General features: G+C 39.5%; 1 protein-coding gene across 2 annotated transcripts in view; it reads right to left on the bottom strand.

Annotated features, from left to right (window-relative positions):
- The window catches only part of CPQ (carboxypeptidase Q), a 342,845-nt gene that overhangs the window by 128,489 nt on the left and 196,044 nt on the right, over positions 1-18,312 (bottom strand). For both annotated transcript variants that reach the window (XM_081111618.1, XM_081111619.1), the window contains exon 5: positions 5,527-5,638. In XM_081111618.1, coding sequence (XP_080967744.1) covers positions 5,527-5,638 — 112 coding nt within the window. The remainder of the gene's footprint in view (positions 1-5,526; positions 5,639-18,312) is intronic.

Here is an 18,312-nt window from a genome sequence, read left to right as displayed (position 1 = left end):
ACTCAAAATTCTAACTTGACAGAAAATAGTAAAGTTAGAAAAATTTTGGGATGGATGATGGTTTAGTTTATTAATTCCAAATGGATATTTTGAAGCATAGATTTAGCCTTAAGTTTTGTCCACTGGCACTAGACCATTCCAAGGAGAGATATTTCACACAAACAGTTTCAAGTCCAGTAAAGCACAGAAACAAAAGGTATTCAATAGCATTTCACAGCGAATAGCCTTCTGTTGACAGTTACTCAGGAGTGACTGATTATATTTGTGAAGGACAAATATCTCTCCTGTTAGATTAATTAAATATAGGCTTAGCTGATGGCTTGGGCAAAAGAGTGAACCTATAAGAATAGAGCAAGGTCTGACTGGTGTTGCTCAGTGGTTGAGCATTGACCTATGAACCAGGAGGTCATGGTTCGATTCCTGGTCAGGACACATGCCCAGGTTGTGGGATCGATCCCCATTGGCGGGGGGGTGGGGGTGGGGGGAGCCAATCCACGATTCTCTCATCACTGATGTTTCGATCTCTCTCTCCTGTCCTCTCTGAAATCAATAAAAATATATTTTTAAAAAGGATAGTGAAGGAAGAGAACAACAGAGAAGAGACAAGGAGGAGGAATCATAGAACAACATTCCTAAATATCAGAAAGCCCCACCGCACCAACACTTCACATTAGCAAGCTCCACTGAGAGACGGCAGCAGGCCTGCTGTATGACAGGTCATCCAAGTAACAGCAGCCAAAAGGAGTCCCATTTTCTTGGAAAAACAGGTTGCCACGGAGCTTTCATATTTCACCAATTAAACAGTTTGGGCTCGATGTAATTAAGTACCATAATTATGAACCCATGTCTTGGCCTCTAGCCTAAAGTCCTATTTCTTATTCAAGTTTATCAGTAACTGTCATCTAGAACTTAAGTGGCACATGCTGAGCCCCGCTCTTCATATTAAAACACATAGGCGATCTACAAATATAAATCCACACCCATTTTAATTTTTAAATTAAAGAGGAAGGCTCAGTGGGTCATCACACAAGTGAGGTACTGAGTGGAGACTATCATTCAGGAAGTGGAAGCAGGAAGTGACCAGGATCAATTTGGACTCCTGAATATTTAGAAAGAAAACCTATGAAAGTAAAGGAGTCACTCGATTTCCATCGTACAAGAGATGGCGACTTAAAAAGTATAGGGAAAGGATATTTAGGGATACCATAGCAGCTGGCTCTACAGTTACATCAGTATAACTAACATGTTAAGTTAGGAGGCAAAGTAATCACTGATGGGAATGAGGCTACAAAATTTATCATCCTCCCTTGCATAAAAACATGCTACTGACGGAGTCATGCTTACTAAGTAATAAAAGTTAACATTTAATGGTACTTGGGTTGGGTTAGGTACTGGTCTAAGTACGTTATGTAAATAGATTAGTTAATTTTCAAAGCAACCCTATGAGGTAGGAACTATTAATATCAGAGATGAGAAAATTGAAGCACAGAAAGGCAAAGTAACTTGCTTAAGGTAGTAAGTTGCAGAGCTGGGATTTGAACCCTGGCAGTATGCTTTTTAAACAGTATACCATGCATTCTGCCTCTTAACACCTTTCTTCAAAAGAAATGGTAGTCTCTATTTTAGAGTTTTATTCATACATTTACAGAGGTTTTCAGAAATATGCAAGAGAGTTAAGCCCTGAATTAAGGAATGATGACTAGCCATCAAAAGCTACTGAAGTCAGAGTACTTTCAAAGCTGGAAAAGATACGTCACCTTTGCCTGGTGTTTGACATTTATCCATGCAAGTGAATCCAACTCAATTAGCAGTGATTTAGAGCCCTAAGCCAAGTACGAAAGAAGTAAGATTCAAAGCCTAGAGAAGACATAATTTTTATTCCCATCGAAAGCAGATAAAATACCCTGGAAGCTTAGAGTTGAATAGAGATGAAGAAAATGAAGCCCAGAGAGTTCAAATGACCTGCCCAAAGCTAAATAAAGTAGTTTGTAGCACAGTGACCTCAAATTCAGTTCAAATTGGTCTGGTTCTCTTTGCACTCTACCATTCTGATTCCAATCAAGGTGGCTGAACACATTGAAATAAAAATGAACTTTCAAAATACTAGTAATTTTCTATGACTTATAAGGAGGAAAATGTATGATATCTCACTGCCTTATCTCTAGGACTTTAACTTCAGAGAACAAATAGCCAAGGGAATCATTTTTAAAAAAATATATATTTTATTGACTTTTTACAGAGAGGAAGGGAGAGAGATAGAGAGTTAGAAACATCGATGAGAGAGAAACATCGATCAGCTGCCTCCTGCACATCTCCTACCGGGGATGTGCCCGCAACCCAGGTACATGCCCCTGACCGGAATCGAACCTGGGACCTTTCAGTCCGCAGGCCGACGCTCTATCCACTGAGCCAAACCGGTTTCGGCCGCTTTCCAGTTTTATTTGCTGGACTTTATCTCTCTCAAACCTTACCCAATTCTATAAGCAGACTTTGAAATGATGTCTATATTTGTAATTATGTGTGTAGTTACATGTGTAGATCTTCAACTCAAAATAATATTGAATGTAACTTGTAACTGAAAAATATAACAAGTTAAAGAAAAGAATATGATATGCTTTATATCTCTCTGTATGCCCAGATTTTTGCAAAATGCTTTTACATAGTAGGCTCTCAGTAGGGTGATGATGTTAAAAGTTTAAGTATATACAACATAAGGCTCCCAGTTAGATTCCTTTCCAAAAACATGACCCTGTATTAGGTCTCCCAGAGATTTTTTTTATTAGTTTATTTTATTCATGGCCATTTTATGCCTCCCTCACCTCCAACCCACCAGGTGACATTTGGCAATGTCTGGAGACATTTTTGGATACCACAATTTGGGGGGAGATGGTGCTATGAGCATTTAGTAGGAAAAGGCCAGGGATACCTCTAAACATCCTACAACACACAGAACAGACCTCACAACAAAATCATCTGGCCCCAAATGTCAGTAGTGCCAAGGTTGGGAAATACTGGTCTATTTTAGAAGTAAAAATAAATGGATAGCAATCTTCCCATTTCTCCATTTTTAAAACACACACACACAAAACATAAATCAAAATGATATACCAAAAAATTTGCCCCAAGCAAGAGTACTGTTAAGATAAACAATTATTTAATGGGTCAATTTACAGGGCTAGAGGGGTTCATTAAAGGCTGGATAAAAAGAATAAATTTAAACACATAAATACTTAAGTAAGCAATGGAAAGCCTACACGAAAGGCACTGTCCTGACCTTTACTACATCTGAAACTGAGATTTCTCCACTGTTGTAATATGAAACATTCTGCTAATAAGGCATTTAATTCAGACACAGAACTCTCACTTCAGACTATTTCATTATTTCTAACCTCATATAAAATCCACCTTTTGGACCAGGACACAAAGAAAAAAAAAAGTATGTTTTTTGCTTACCAATAAGGTCATAAAAATAAACTGCTTTCACCATTAGCCATTCATTTTTATGTCTGCCCATCTCTTCCATGTTTAGGTTTACCTGCAAGGTCCAATATTTAAGCCTGAATTCCTTATTATGGCTAAAGGAATCATTCATTCAGCCCTACATTTCTTTCTCTGACTTCTATCGTACAAAGAAAACTGTAGCAAAGCTATCCTAACAGCCTGATAATTTCCTTGAAATGAATAAGGAATTAAAAAAGTTAAAGAGGAAGGAATGCTTCCAGATTCATTTTATGGAGCCAACATTACCCTGATACCAAAACCAAACAAAGACATTATGAAAAAAATAAAAATCACCGGCAAATATTCTTGATACTACAAAGTTATCTACTAGATATTACAAAGTTACATATACTATACTCCAAAGTCACAATAATCAAAATAGTATAGTACTAGCATAAAAACAGATATATAGATCAATGTTTAGAATAGAGAGCCCATAAGTAAATCTTTGTTTATAGCTCAATTAATCTACAGCAAAGTAAGCAAGGTTATACAATTGGTAAAGACAGTCTCTTTAAAAAGTGGTATTAAGAAACCTGGAAAGATACAATTAAAATTATAAAATCAGACCAGTATTCTTACACTATGTACAGAAATAAACTCAAAATAAATTAAAGATTAAATGTAAGACCTGAAACCATAACACTCCTAGGAGAAAACATAGGCAGTAAATTCTTTGAGAAGGTTCTTAGGAATATATTTTTGGATATGTCTCCTTGAGCAAGGGCACAAAAGAAAAAATAAACAGATGGGACTATATCAAACTAAAAAGTTTTTGCACAGCAAAGGAAATCATCAACAAAACAAAAAGACAACCTACTGCCTGGGAGAAGATATTTGAAGTGATACACCCCAAAAGGGTTAATATACAAGATATTTAAGAACTTATGTAACTTAACACCCCCCCCCCCCAAAAAAAAATCCAATTTAAAAATGGGCAAAGAACAGTAAATAGAGATTTCTCCTAACAGGACATAGAGATGGCCAACAGATGTATGAAAAGATGGCCAACATTATTAATCACCAGGGAAAAGCAAATTAAATCCACAAGGAGAGATAACATCGCACCTGTTAGGATGGCTATCATCAATAAATCAACAAATAACAAGTGCTGGTAATAATGTAGGGAAAAGGGAACCCTTGTGCACTACTGAAAACTGTAGCGAAGCTCTTCGAACAGCCTGATAATTTTCCGTGGGACTGAAAATGGATGCAGCCACTATGGAAAACAGTATGGAGATTAAAAAAAAATAGAGCTGCCATATGACCCAGGAATTATGCTTTTGGGTACGTATCCAAAGAAAATACGCTAATACAAAAGATATAGGCACCCCTATGTGTTCACTGCAGCCCTAGTGGTAGCCAAAGTATGGAAGCAACATAGATGTCCAACAATAGATGAATAAAGAAAATGCGGTACACACACACACACACACACACGAATATTACTCAGCCATAAAAAAGAATTCACTCTTGTTATTTGCAACAACAAACATGGTTGGACCTAGAGTCTATTATGCCACATGAAATAAGCCAGGCAATAAAAGATAAATACAATATTGTTTGTGGAATACTAAAAACAAAAGAGAAACAGAATCATAGATATAGAGAACAAGCGGATAGTTGCCAAAAGAGAGGGTTGGGGAGATAGAAGTAAAATAAATGCGATTTTAAAAAGAGATGAACAAAGGAAGTAGAGGGGGCTGGTGATTTTTCTTTGCATTTCGTCAGAGTATCCTTACATAGTCTCTAGCTGATGTGGTTGCAGTTGCTAGGGTTTCATTTGCTTGTTCATTTTCCCCAGTGGCTGATCATAGTGGATATTTTGGTTGTCTGGCAGACACTTGAATTAAAAAAAAATTTTTAAGGGGACAAATTAGTTCTTTTCTTGGAGTCAACTAACAAAAAGCATCTCAACCTCAGGAGAATCTACAGTAACTAATCTGTTGACTATTTTGTGTGTTGAGTTAAACATGTCACCACAGAGACCCTCGCACTTTGGTTAACAACTTTCTAAATATTTACCAAGATCTTGGATAAGTGAGAGTGCTTCCCATGATATAAAGGCTCCACCACCATCATCCATGGCGCCCTGCCCAACGTCCCAGCTGTCCAGATGTCCACTGACCAGGACAACCTAGAACAAATAATAAAAAGAAAAACAAATAGGATTAAGCAGAAAGGACATAAAAGAGGAAGATTCAGAGGCATTCCAAATACAGAAATGAAACTTTTATATTCTTTCCATGTTTAATGCCTTAGAAGATCTGTGTCATTACTAGTGGAAGACTTAATACAGAGGCCTTACACAAGAGGGTGTGAGATCATCGTGGAAGTAATAAAAGTTCTCACCTTATACCTCTCTTTATTAATATAATTTTGAATACTAAGAAAAAGTCTTATGACTAACATATGTGTGACAATTTTATTATATGACGTAAAAATGGAGCTCAAAACTTCAACCATATTTCCAACCATCCCAAATTCTCACAGATACAGGATACACATGTGTTGAGTTGAATACAAATGAAAAAGTAAAAACAATAATTTATTTTTTAAATGATTGTGCTTTGTGCATTGTAAGTCACTTTACTGTGGAATAAATTGCTAAAGTTACAAACTAAATTCTAACAGAAAAACTTTTAAGAAACATTTCAATTTACATTAGCGTGAAATAATCTATACATTATATTATGTTTCAAATCATTATTAGGTTTACGTATTTTTTCTGAGAATCATTAGTAATTCTCTCCAGGAAAAATAAACTCAATGGAAGTACATTTTGTGGACACATTGTCCTTAAAAGTAAGTAAACTGATGTTGGGTTAGGACATCCAGTGAAAAAGTATCTTTGTCACTGGGCTGTCATCCAAAATACCCCAATGTTTCTCAATACCGACACCGTGTCAGGAGCTGTGCTTGCTTACAGGAACTAAGAAGGATTCCCGACTGCAAAATGAGGAGGGCTGAGCGCAAAGACCAAGATGCCGATGGGGCATCATGTACAAAAGAATCATGTGCGAAAGAGCCAAGTGCAACAGGAAAATAACTACGCCTGCCTCAAGGAATGGAATCGCTCCACACCACAGCCTGTACACACAGAAGGCTCCTTCCCAGCCAGGGAGAAGGTGCCGTGAGAGCGTCAGCTCCCCCTGCTCCATGTCTCGATCAAAGAATAAAGTTTCTGCTCCACTTTAGCGACCTCAGTCTCATTCTACTGGCGTGAATGGCAATGGACAGAAGGAAGTTGTTTGGGGCCCCCAACCTGGAAGGGTCGGTAACATCTTGATCTCGATACCATACAATATATGGACATCAAGTCAGATGAATTATAAATCTAAATAAAGGTGTTAGAGGAAAGCACGGAACTTGAAATAGGAAACTTTCTTAAACTGGACACACAAAGAACAAACCATAAAAGAAAAAATAATAAATTGGGACTTTTAAAATATTAGGAATACTTGCTTACCAAAAGACCCCCTTGAAAGAGTGAAAAGGCAAGCCAGAGAGAAGAAAGTATTTCCAACACATATATGCAACAAAGAACCCATACCCAGATTATATAGAATTCCTGTGAAACAGTAACAAAAAGAAAGTTAACTGATGGAAAAATGGACAAAATACTTGGACAGTTCACAAACATAAATATACAAATTATTAATAATCATATGAAAAGGTACACAGGTTCATTATTATCAAAGAAATTTAAATTAAACCCCATTCAATATATATCCACCGTAATGGCTAAAAAGATAAAAGGTAGAAAATGCCAAATACTGGTGAGGAGGTAGAGCAACTGGAACTCTCATACATCGCTGGTGTGAGTATAAGTACTCACAACCGCTCTGAAAAACTGGCTTATCTACTAAATCTGAACATCTGCACGCCCTATGACCCAGCAATGCAACCTCCATCTATAAGTCCAACAGAAACATGTGTGTATATATACTTTCACCAAAAGAGACGAACTAGAATGTCTATAGAATATTCATAACAGCCCTCATCTCCTTCCCAGAAAGAAAACTATTGAAAGGCCTGTTAACAGCAGAATGAATGAATGATGTTGTATTAATCAATGCAACGTTGCACAACAGTAAGAATGAACAAACACAATACATGATAAATGTACCTGAATCTCATAAACGTAATGAAGAATGAAAGAAGCCAAACAAAACAATGCACCATGTAGAATTCCATTTGTATGAAATATAAAAACAAGCAACACAGGAGAGCGGTATCCCAAGGTGAGGAGGATTAGTGCCAGGAAGGGGCCCAAGGAGAGGTGCTGAGGTGCTGGTCACGTTCTGGCTCCTGGTCTGGGTACCGGCTACACAGGTGTGCTCCGTTTGTAGCAGTTCATCTTGTTAAACACTTAGCATCTGTGTACTTTCTCTCAGACTATTATACATCAATAAAAAGTTCTATAAAAAGAATAAGTTCCACAGAGTGATGTCTATGTACAGCATGTAATGAGTAAATCAAAGGTAAACAAATCTTGATGATTAATGAAAAACCCATGACTTTGGGAAAGCAGGATTTGGGGTGGAAATATCCGGGTGACCGCTTGCACTGCCTGCTTCTCTGAGCAGCTGCACGCTCTCCTGTTGACTCTGTGTCCACAGACAGACCCAGCCCATGATGACTTCACCGTAGTCACAAACAAGTACAATGCCCCAGACTCACAAATGGCCATGTAATGAACTCAAATGGATTGTTTCTCAGGAAAAAATGAAAAAATATATTGCAATAGCAGGAAACTCTGATTCAGAAAGTGGTGTAATCCCATGTGGAATGAACATCAGTCAACATTCTCACCACTCTCAGAACCATGTTCCCAGTGAAGTTAAAGCTCCAGTGGATAAATAGTGTCAAAATGTATTTTAATAACCTTTTCCTCAGAAAGCATGTAAGAGTAACTAAATCAAGGCAGCTCTATGTTATCCTCCAGATTGCCTTCAGAATAACTGAGGTTGCTTTTAATCATATTTCTATGTGTTTTCGGAAATGCCTCCATTCTCCAATCCAGAATTACTACTTACACTAATAATTAAAATACAGGGGAAATGGTTTTGAATAATAGGAAATTCAACGATATCCTATAGGACAAAGTCTTTGGCAGTGCTATGGAAGAATGATCACAAACTCTAATAACAAAAGCATAGTATGCTAATTAGACCAGACATCCTTCTGGACGAACTTCCTGGATGAAGCTCGGGTCCCAGGTGTCTGCCGGTGGCCAGAGGGAAGCCTGGGTCCCAGGTGCCAGAGGGAAGCCGGTGCTGGCAGCCAGGGGAAGGAAGGCCTACTCTTGCACGAATTTCGTGCATCGGGCCTCTAGTTTGGATTATAAGAGCTTGTTTTAATATAATTTTTGAAATCAGAAAAAAATTGGGGACTACCATGAGAGAGTAGGTGTCATTTTAATATTATTTGATTTAAAAACAGTAATGACAGAAAGCTACTTCTAATTCAGGAGAATTTTTAATGACCTTGATTTTTTCTTTTTTTAAAATTTAAATATTTCTAAAAAAAATTGATTTCAGAGAGGAAGGGAGAGGGTGGGGAGAGAGAAACATCAATGATGAGAGAAAATCATTGATTGGCTGCCTTCTGCATGCCCCACACTGGGGATTGAGCCCACAACCTAGGCATATGGCCTGACCGGGGATCAAACTGTGACCACCTGGTTCATCGATCGATGCTCAACCACTGAGCTATGCCAGCCAGGCCTGAACTTGAATTTCTGTAACCATAAGAGCAGCTCCTACATTCACTTAGAAAACAGTAGTGCACGAGGTCATATTCAGCATGGTGCCTGGCTAGCATGCCTCATGCAAACTCACAAGGATAACCCAGTAAAACATGCCAACTCACCATGCCTTATGTCAGGGCCAAGCAGATATGAACATTAATTATAATATATTTGCATCTGATTTAAACAGCCAAAAAACAAGACCATGCCCACAGATAACTATCGGTGGTTTTATATTTGGCTTTTGTGATGTTTTGTTTTCTTTGCAGCTTCTTCATTCTCTTAGTCTTATTTTATTTGGTGTATTTTAAGAGGTAACGGAATAAGTGTTTGGGCTACAAAGTTCAAGGCATTTCCAGACACAGGAAATCCCCAATCAAATTTGCAACAACAAAAATAATTAAGAGTTAAAAAATATGACCTACAAAAAGAGGGGGAAATCTTTCATTATTTAGCCTTAGAGAAGAAGCCAAGAAGTGATGTAATAACGGGCTTCAGCAATGATAGGCCCTCTGTGGAGGATAGGAACAGCAGACGAGAAAGCAAAGGAACCAGGTCTGAGCTGCAGCAATGAGCATTAGAAACATATAGATGATGAGAATTTTCTAATGGCGGCCTTGGTAGAAGTTAAAAGAGTGTTAACGGGGAAAAGGTTCTGGGAAATTCCTTTCCTTGGAGGGTTTCTAAAATAGACTACAGTCTTTGGTCTTAGATGGAAAGCTAACATAGAAGGGATAAATAAAATCTTTCAAGGTTACATCTAGTCCAATATTCCGTGGCTGTTTTCAAGAATTCTTTTCCTATTCTAGCCACTTAAAAGGAGGAACTGCCCTAACTGGTTTGGCTCAGTGGATAGACCGTCGGCCTGCGGACTGAAAGGTCCCAGGTTCGATTCCGGTCAAGGGCATGTACCTTGGTTGCAGTCACATCCCCAGTTGGGGGTGTGCAGGAGGCAGCTGATCGATGTTTCTCTCTCATCGATGTTTCTAACTCTCTATCCCTTTCCCTTTCTCTCTGTGAAAAATCAATAAAACATTTTTTTTTTTTAAAAAAGGGAGGAACTTGTGCTTTGAAAAGTCTTCATGACCATAACAGACTGTTCTCTGAGCATCTCCTAGATACCCTGGCTGCCAAGATCTTCCCAAAATTTAGGATCCAAACACAGGTGGGAAGGCACTTCTCAAGAAATCCATGTTTTTGTAATCCCCGTCAAAGACAACAATCTAGGCGTTCAGAGGGCATTTGCTGAATGTATTGTGCCATTGCCCAGCACAGTCAAAAGAGGCTATGTTTGAACAAATACCGTCCTCTGCAATGAACAGACTAGGTGGTCTACAGAATAAAGCTAGGCCCCTGACACACAGGATTCAGACACAACACGGCAAACATCTGAGCTCCTCTTGACTGGATTCTTATCTTCAAGCTTTGTTTAGTGAAGCTGTTGGATGTTGATAGCTTGTGGGACGTAGACTTCTTTCACAAGAAAATGGGCCATCTGTCCCAGTGCTCACACATCACCACAGCTGCTCCTAAAAGGAGCTGTTTCATTCCAGACTGTCCCCTCCTTACTTGTGACTGGCTTCATAAAAGGGAGACCATTACTGTTTCTGGTTGAAGTCTCTGAGTACATTACTAGACAGATATCTTAGGATAAAACAAGAAGGGTCTAATTTATCGGTGGCTCAGAAAAACCAACACATAGGTAGATTTATAAAATATGATTGCAGTGTATTTGGAAGAAATGGCTGAAATTTATTGAACATTGACTTGTGGGTAGTGGTACAGCAGAGAATGCCTATGGAAGGAAATCATTGTGATTAAATGGAGTTGTTTGGATTTCATCCAGAAGTCATGACTGGTTGCAACTGGAGATGATAGTCTTTTAAATGAAAGAATCATGCTTCTGAATTACTTCTCCTCTGGCTTAAGCAACCACAGGACAAGTTGTCTCACTTGAAAGGATGGGAGGAGCAGAGAATTGAATTACAACATTGCATTTTAACTTCCTCCGGGGAAGAAAGGGAGATGAAAAGCTTAGCTAACTTCTAGCTCAATAATGATCATCTTTCCCATGGTTAAATCCAAGGATGATACAGTGCACAGCTATAACTTCTCTTTTTTGACAACCATTCACTCACCCTTATGTTCCAGGGATGGTGTGTAGAATTTAAAAAAAAAAAAAAAAAAGATAGAAGCACTTGGTATTCTACAGACTCTTTCATGGTTCAATTTATACAAGATTTTATTTTTGACATTTAGGTTTACAAGCTAAAGGATTCTTCTTGACTCCTAATGGTTTTTAAAATCCCAGAAGCCTATGCAGCTTAGAGTACTGTTTTTGATGCTTGTTTGTCTATTGATTGTGAAGATATTCACAATTAGTTAACCTTCTGTGATGTGCTGAATGTGCTCTATAGAAGTCAACAAGATCAGCTAAAAGCCTCTGTTTTTACATTCTTCTGCAGTCCCCAGTTCTCGACCCTATTTGATGTACTAGCAGATAAAAACTAAACAGGCTGGAGCTCACCTATTCAAGTGAGTGCTATCACTTTGAAAAGCACAGTCCCTGGGAAGCTGTACACCAATTCCTCCTTTACCATCAATTCCCATTTTTAAAAGCCAAATTAGTGTGAATGAGTATATGAATTTAATACTATATAGTTTTTCCTTAATAGAAAAAAATTTGTGTCCTGGCTAGTGTGGCTCAGTTGGTTGGAATGTCATCATCCCATGCACTGGAAGGTCACAGGTTTGATTCCTGGTCAGAGCACATACCTAGGTTGAGGGTTTCATCCCCAGATGGGACATATAGGGGAGGCAACCAATCGATGTCTCTTCTCTTTTCTTCTCTTCTCTTCTCTTCTCTTCTCTTCTCTTCTCTTCTCTTCTCTTCTCTTCTCTCTGTTCTCTTCTTCTTCTCTCTGTTTTCTTCTTCTTCTTCTTCTTCTTCTTCTTCTTCTTCTTCTTCTTCTTCTCCTTCTCCTTCTCCTTCTCCTTCTCCTTCTTTCTCTTTCTCTCTCTCTCTCTCTCTCTCTCTCTCTCTCTCTCTCTCTCTCTCTCCCTCCCCCCCCCCACTTCATCCTCTCCAAAATCAATAAAAAAGAAGAAATATGTTTTGAGGGTGGGGGACTTTTTAGTTACTTTGTGAATGATTAGGAAATGGAGGAAGAAAGGAAGGGATGGAGAGAGAGATGGAAGGAGACAGGGAGAGATGGGAGCAAAAACGATGACTAGTACAAGAAGAGGAGATGAAGTAGAAGACAAAGCAGAAGGGAGAAGGATTGCAAAGCAGCTTTGGGAAAGCACAGGAATGAAAGAGAGAGCAAACCCAGGTCGAGTTGTGGGTCCAGGCTGTGTCAGGTTGCTGAGGTTCACATAGCAAAATTGTTTCTCCATGTTCTGATGTGTGCTAGTTTGATGGCATCATGGATGTTGCTATAACTAGGTGAACTGAGATGTGGGGAGCAGTTTTTTTTTTTATTGATTAAGATATTACATATGTGTATCCTCTACCCCCCCCCCCGCCCCCCCCCCCCCCCCGCTCATCCCCTCACCCCCCCGTTGTCCATGTCCATTGGTTAGGCCTATATGCTTGCATATAAGTCCTTTGGTTGATCCTTCCCCCTTGCCCCCACCCTCCCCTACCTTCCCTCCAAGGCCCGACAGTCCAATCAATGCCTCTCCGTCTCTGGATCAGTCCTTGTTCATCAGTTTATGTTGTTCATTATATTCCACAAATGAGTGAGATCCTGTGGTATTTATCCGCTCTCCAGTTCCATCCATGCTGTGGCAAATGGTAAGAGTTCCTTTTTCTTCTTCCTCTTCTTAAAGAATACCTTTCAGCATTTCATATAATGCTGGTTTGGTGGTGATGAACTCCTTTAGCTTTTTCTTATCCGTGAAGCTCTTTATCTGACCTTCAGTTCTGAATGATAGCTTTGCTGGATAAAGTAATCTTGGTTGTAGGTTCTTGCTATTCATCTCTTTGAATATTTCTTGCCACTCTCTTCTGGCCTGCATGGTTTCTGTTGAGAAATCAGCTGACAGTCGAATGGGTACTCCCTTGTAGGTAACTGACTGTCTTTCTCTTGCTGCTTTTAAGATTCTCTCTTTATCTTTTGCTCTTGGCATTTTAATTATGATGTGTCTTGGTGTGGTCCTCTTTGGATTCCTTTTGTTTGGGGTTCTCTGCGCTTCCTGGACTTGTAGGTCCATTTCTTTCACCAGGTGGGGGAAGTTTTCTGTCATTATTTCTTCAAAAAGGTTTTCAATATCTTGCCCTCTCTCTCCTTCTGGTACCCCTATAATTCTGATGTTGGTACGCTTGAAGTTGTCCCAGAGGTTCCTTACACTATCTTCATATTTTTTGAATCTCTTTTCTTTTTTCTTTTTCGGTTGGGTATTTTTTGTTTCTTTGTATTTCAAATCTTTGACTTGATTCTTGGGATCCTCTTGTCTGCTATTGGATCTCTGTAAATTATTCTTTATTTCAGTCCGTGTATGCTTAATTTCTAGTTGGTCCTTTTTCATGTCCTCCAGGGTCTCACTATACTCCTTGAGGGATTCATTAAATTTATCGGCGGTTTCCATAAAATTCTTGACAAACCTTATAAACGTGGCCTTGAACTCTATATCCAGTCGTTTGCTTTCCTCCGTTTCTGCCATTTGTGACCTGTTTCTTTGTCTCCGCATTTTGGCTGCTTCCCTGTGTTGATAGAGTGGCCCTGCGTGCCAGGTGTCCTGTAGGGCCCAGTGGCTCAGCCTCCCCAGTTACCTGGGGTGGACACTCTTGGTGCACTCTTGGTGCCTTGGTTGTTGTAGGATCACTGGGAGGAATTGACCTCCAGGCCAATTGGCTGTGGGAAGCAGCTGTGTCTGAAGTGGGAGAATGGTCCCCCTCTGACCACTGGGTACAGTGGTTCCTGGATCTAAGGAGGTGCTAATTCAGCCCCTGCCTGAGGCCACACAGCAGGAGCCACGAAGAGGCTCAGCTGTGAAGCAATGCAAGCCGCTGCGGGGCCTTGGGCCTTCTCTTGGAAGTTCCGGGTCTGCCTGGCTGGGCTGTAGTTAGGTACATTCACATGCAAAAGCCTCTGCCACAGCCTGGGTGGGGCGGGGTCTCAGGGAGTCAAAGGGCAGAGAAAGCAGCTATGGTGATTCTCCGCGCTCGGAGTCGCGCGTCTCAGTGTCCCGGTAACGGCTGCAAGCATCTCTGAGGGAAAGCCGCCCTCAAGTTCGCCCGCTGCCGCCTGACAGACCAGCTTCTCCCCATATGAGTCCTGGGTTCCCAGAGACTTCCCGGAACCGGAGTTCAGAGCAGTCGGGAGCTTGTGATTCAAAAAGACAGCCGCGTCCTCAGGTGCCACCCCCTTTCCGCGCGCGCGAGCCGCCGCCGTACCTCTGCACTTCACCTCCGCAGCTCCTCTGGCTCTCAGCGTGCTTTTCTTTTCTTCTAGTTGTAGAAATTACACTCAGCCAGCCTTCCTGTTGTTCTGGACGATGTTTGCTCCGTCCTTTGGGATATTTTTCAATTGTTGTGTGAGGCGACTATTTCCCGGTGTTTATCTATGCCGCCATCTTAGTTTCTCCCGGGAGGAGTTTTTGAGAAATACAACCGAGCTTTGATAGCCTGCATAGTTTCAATAAAGTCACCTACAGTATTTCTACCTCAAATATCCAAGTTATTCTGTTGTCTCCTGCCAGCCATGGCCCTGGACCACAATGGTAATGGGGAATCAGAAGTCAACCATCCCAAGTCTCAAGACGTGGGAATGAATTTTAGGGTAACTCTGTGGATTTTTATGATATCAACAATAGAAGACAACTTTAATTTTGATGCATAAATTATAGTTTAAACAAAAGACAGTCAAGTGGTATTACTCACAACCCTAATAGGGGACTTTCCAATAATGCAATTTTTAGCTTCAAGACAGTGTCAAGAAGCCAAGCTTATTCTGACAGGCCATGTCTGCGCAACAGCAGGCTTGCTGTCCAATCACAGCACTTCCTGGTCTTTAATCCTCTCTTCCTATCTGACGTCACACACTCTCTATCAGCCAGTTCATTTCAGCTATTAATCTCTGTGTTCAGACTAGGAAAACGCCAAATATCCATTGATATATTTTCTTTTAGGAAGGGGATAAAGCAAATATTGAACATTTTCTTGCATTTGTACTATTCTGCCCACAAACCCAAATTCTGTCTTATATTTTAACTGGAATTTACATGTCATAGAAATTAAAAAAGCCAGAATAGACATCTCAACTACTATTGCTATGAGAGCTAGGGAAAGGGTATATTATGTATATATACCCAAAATATATTTTCCTTTCCATTGAAAATATATTAAATTGAAGCATATCTTCAATATTCACAATCAGATAACACTCGCATGAAGAAAAGTGACAATTATATTCCCACAGGAATCAAAAGCTACTAATATCAAAAAGATGGTTAACCTTATGAGATGTATACATCACAACTCAAAAACGATAGTCTGAAAGTTATTCTATTTTCTAAGTCCAAAGCAACCTGGGAGCATGATCATGCTTTGTACAGGACAGAAAACTTATCTGCTGGACAAAATGAAACAAAAATTGGCCCTAGAGATTGAGAGTCCATGAGGAATTACTGTGAAAAACAAAAATATAATTCTCAGCCATAAAAAAAAGGAATGAAATCTTACCATTTGTGACAGTATAGAGATAGGTGTAGAGAGTACTATGCCAAGTGAAATAAATCAGTCAGAGAAAGACAAAAATCATCTGATTTCACTCACAGGTGGAATCTAAAGAATAGCATAAGTTAATAAACGAAATAGATACTGACTTGTAGATACAGAGAATAACAGACGGATGGTTGCCAAAGGGGAGCGTGGCTGGGGGGCTGGGTGAAAAAGGCAAAGGGATTAAGAAGTACAAATTGGTAGTTACAAAACAGTCACAGGGATGGAAAGTGCAGCACAGGGAATATAGTCAGTAATATTGTAATAAGTATGTGTGGTGCCAGGTGGGTACTTGAAACATCTGGGGGACCACTTTGTAAAGTATATGATTGTCTAACACTATGCTCTACACCCGAAACTCATTCAAAATAATAATGAATGCAAACTGTAATTGAAAAACTAAAAAAAGAACATAATGAATACATAAGGTAATTTTCAGGACTTTAACAGAGACCACAAAAGAGAATGGATTAGCTTTCCTCTTTCTACATGAAATTAATTAAAATAAAAGAACATCATGGAAAAAAACTGCTCACTTTTTCCATCAGTGGATATTGCGACATTATTGTCACATTGTGGGCTTCAGGGTTTTTTTAAATAATATATTTTTATTGATTTCAGAGAGGAAGGGAGAGGGAGGGGGGAAGAGAGAGAGAGAGAGAGAGAGAGAGAGAGAGAGAGAGAGAGAGAAACAGAAACAGAAACATCAATGATGAGAGAGAATCATTGATCGGCTGCCTCCTGCATGCCCCACACTGGCGATCAAGCCCGCAACCTGGGCATGTGCCCTTGACCAGAATCAAAAACCCAGGACCCTTTAGTCCACAGCCGACGCTCTATCCACTGAGCCAAACTGGCTAGGGCTGGCTTCAGTTTTTTCATGTCAGCATTCATGAGGTCATCCGTGTTCCCTTAAATATTTTGTCTTGTCATGAGATTATATTCTGATCAGTTAAATAAATGTTGGCTGTAGCCATATGTTTTGTATACACCTTGGGAAAACTTTTTAAAAAAAGAAAAAGGAATGAAGGAACAAAGAAGAAAAGGAGAGAATAAGGAAGACTATTTTCCCCTCATAGTGTATTTTCTGAAGAAACAAAAATGCACAGAAAAACAAGTGTTTATTAATTTAACTTGTATTTATTAGCCCGAAGAGTATATTTAACAGGCTATAGAATTAGAGCAAGATTAAAAGAAGTACAAGCCTCAAAGTACAATTCTCACTAAATTATATTTCTCACTAAATTCTGAATGTTAGCACTTGCTGTCAGCCCTGGTTCAATCTTGTTCAACATTTCCGTTACTTTGGAGACATGCTTATGAATTTAAGATGATAAAAATATAAGATGAATCATTAATATGTTGGACCAAATAATCAAGCTTCTAAAATATTCTGAAGCAGAAATAATAGCTTATAACCAACAAGATAATTCAGCAGGAATAAATACGAAGGCGCACACTGCACGTTGAGGTAGTAAGTGGAGAGCAGTTCATCCAGGGACCAGCAGAAAACTCAGGTTGCCTAAGAATATTGAACTATAGCGTGTTTCAGCTACAGAAAAAGCTAACAAAATTTTAGGGTTTGTCAATAAAAATATGGGGTCCTGATTATGAGAAGTAATACTCCCAATTTAATTAATCAAACACTTTTTTCCTTCAAAATCCATCCAGATACCTAAGGAGACCTTCTGGAAAACAGACTGGTCAGAGAAGAGCTGCCGGGATTTTACAGTGTCTGGAAATAGCACTGTTTGAAGAGCAAGTGCTATGTTTACCCTGGAGAAGACAGGGCTCCATAGGGCTAGAAGCTAGATGCTTCCTATAAAAGAGGAATAAATGCCCCTTCTGGGTATAAGCAGGCCAGTGAGGGAGGGTATGTGCAGGTAGCTTTCAGCTCAGTGGAAAATAAATCTGGTAGGTCCAGCAAGGGACCAGTATTCCTCAGAGGAATAAGCTGCCAAACACTGGCAGTGTTCAAGCAAAAACAAAAGGAACATCTGTTAGGTAGAGAAAGGGTATCTCACCGGAGCTGGGAATGGGAGCTGAGCTTGATAAGCTCCAAGGACACGGCTGATGTGAAGATTCGATGTTTCTAAAAGGAAAAGCAGGCTTCTCTAGGCCATTATTCAGTGAGAAGGAACTGTTCATGTTTTCCTGGAACACTACATGGCTTCTAAGCTATCAACTTTTATTATCATGTTTTTTTCTTCAACTTGACCCAAAATAAGAAATTTAAATTATATTGCTAATAATTTATTCTTAAGGAAATCTGCCATTGTAAACAGGACTTTTTGTGACTTTAAATTTGCCTTCTTGCCCTGGCCGGTTTGGCTCA

This window comes from Myotis nattereri (assembly GCF_964212035.1).
Source record: "Myotis nattereri genome assembly, chromosome: 17".
NCBI classification, from domain to species: Eukaryota; Metazoa; Chordata; class Mammalia; order Chiroptera; family Vespertilionidae; genus Myotis; species Myotis nattereri.
Note: the sequence above shows the minus strand (reverse complement) of the source record. Positions and strands in the feature narration are given on the sequence as shown.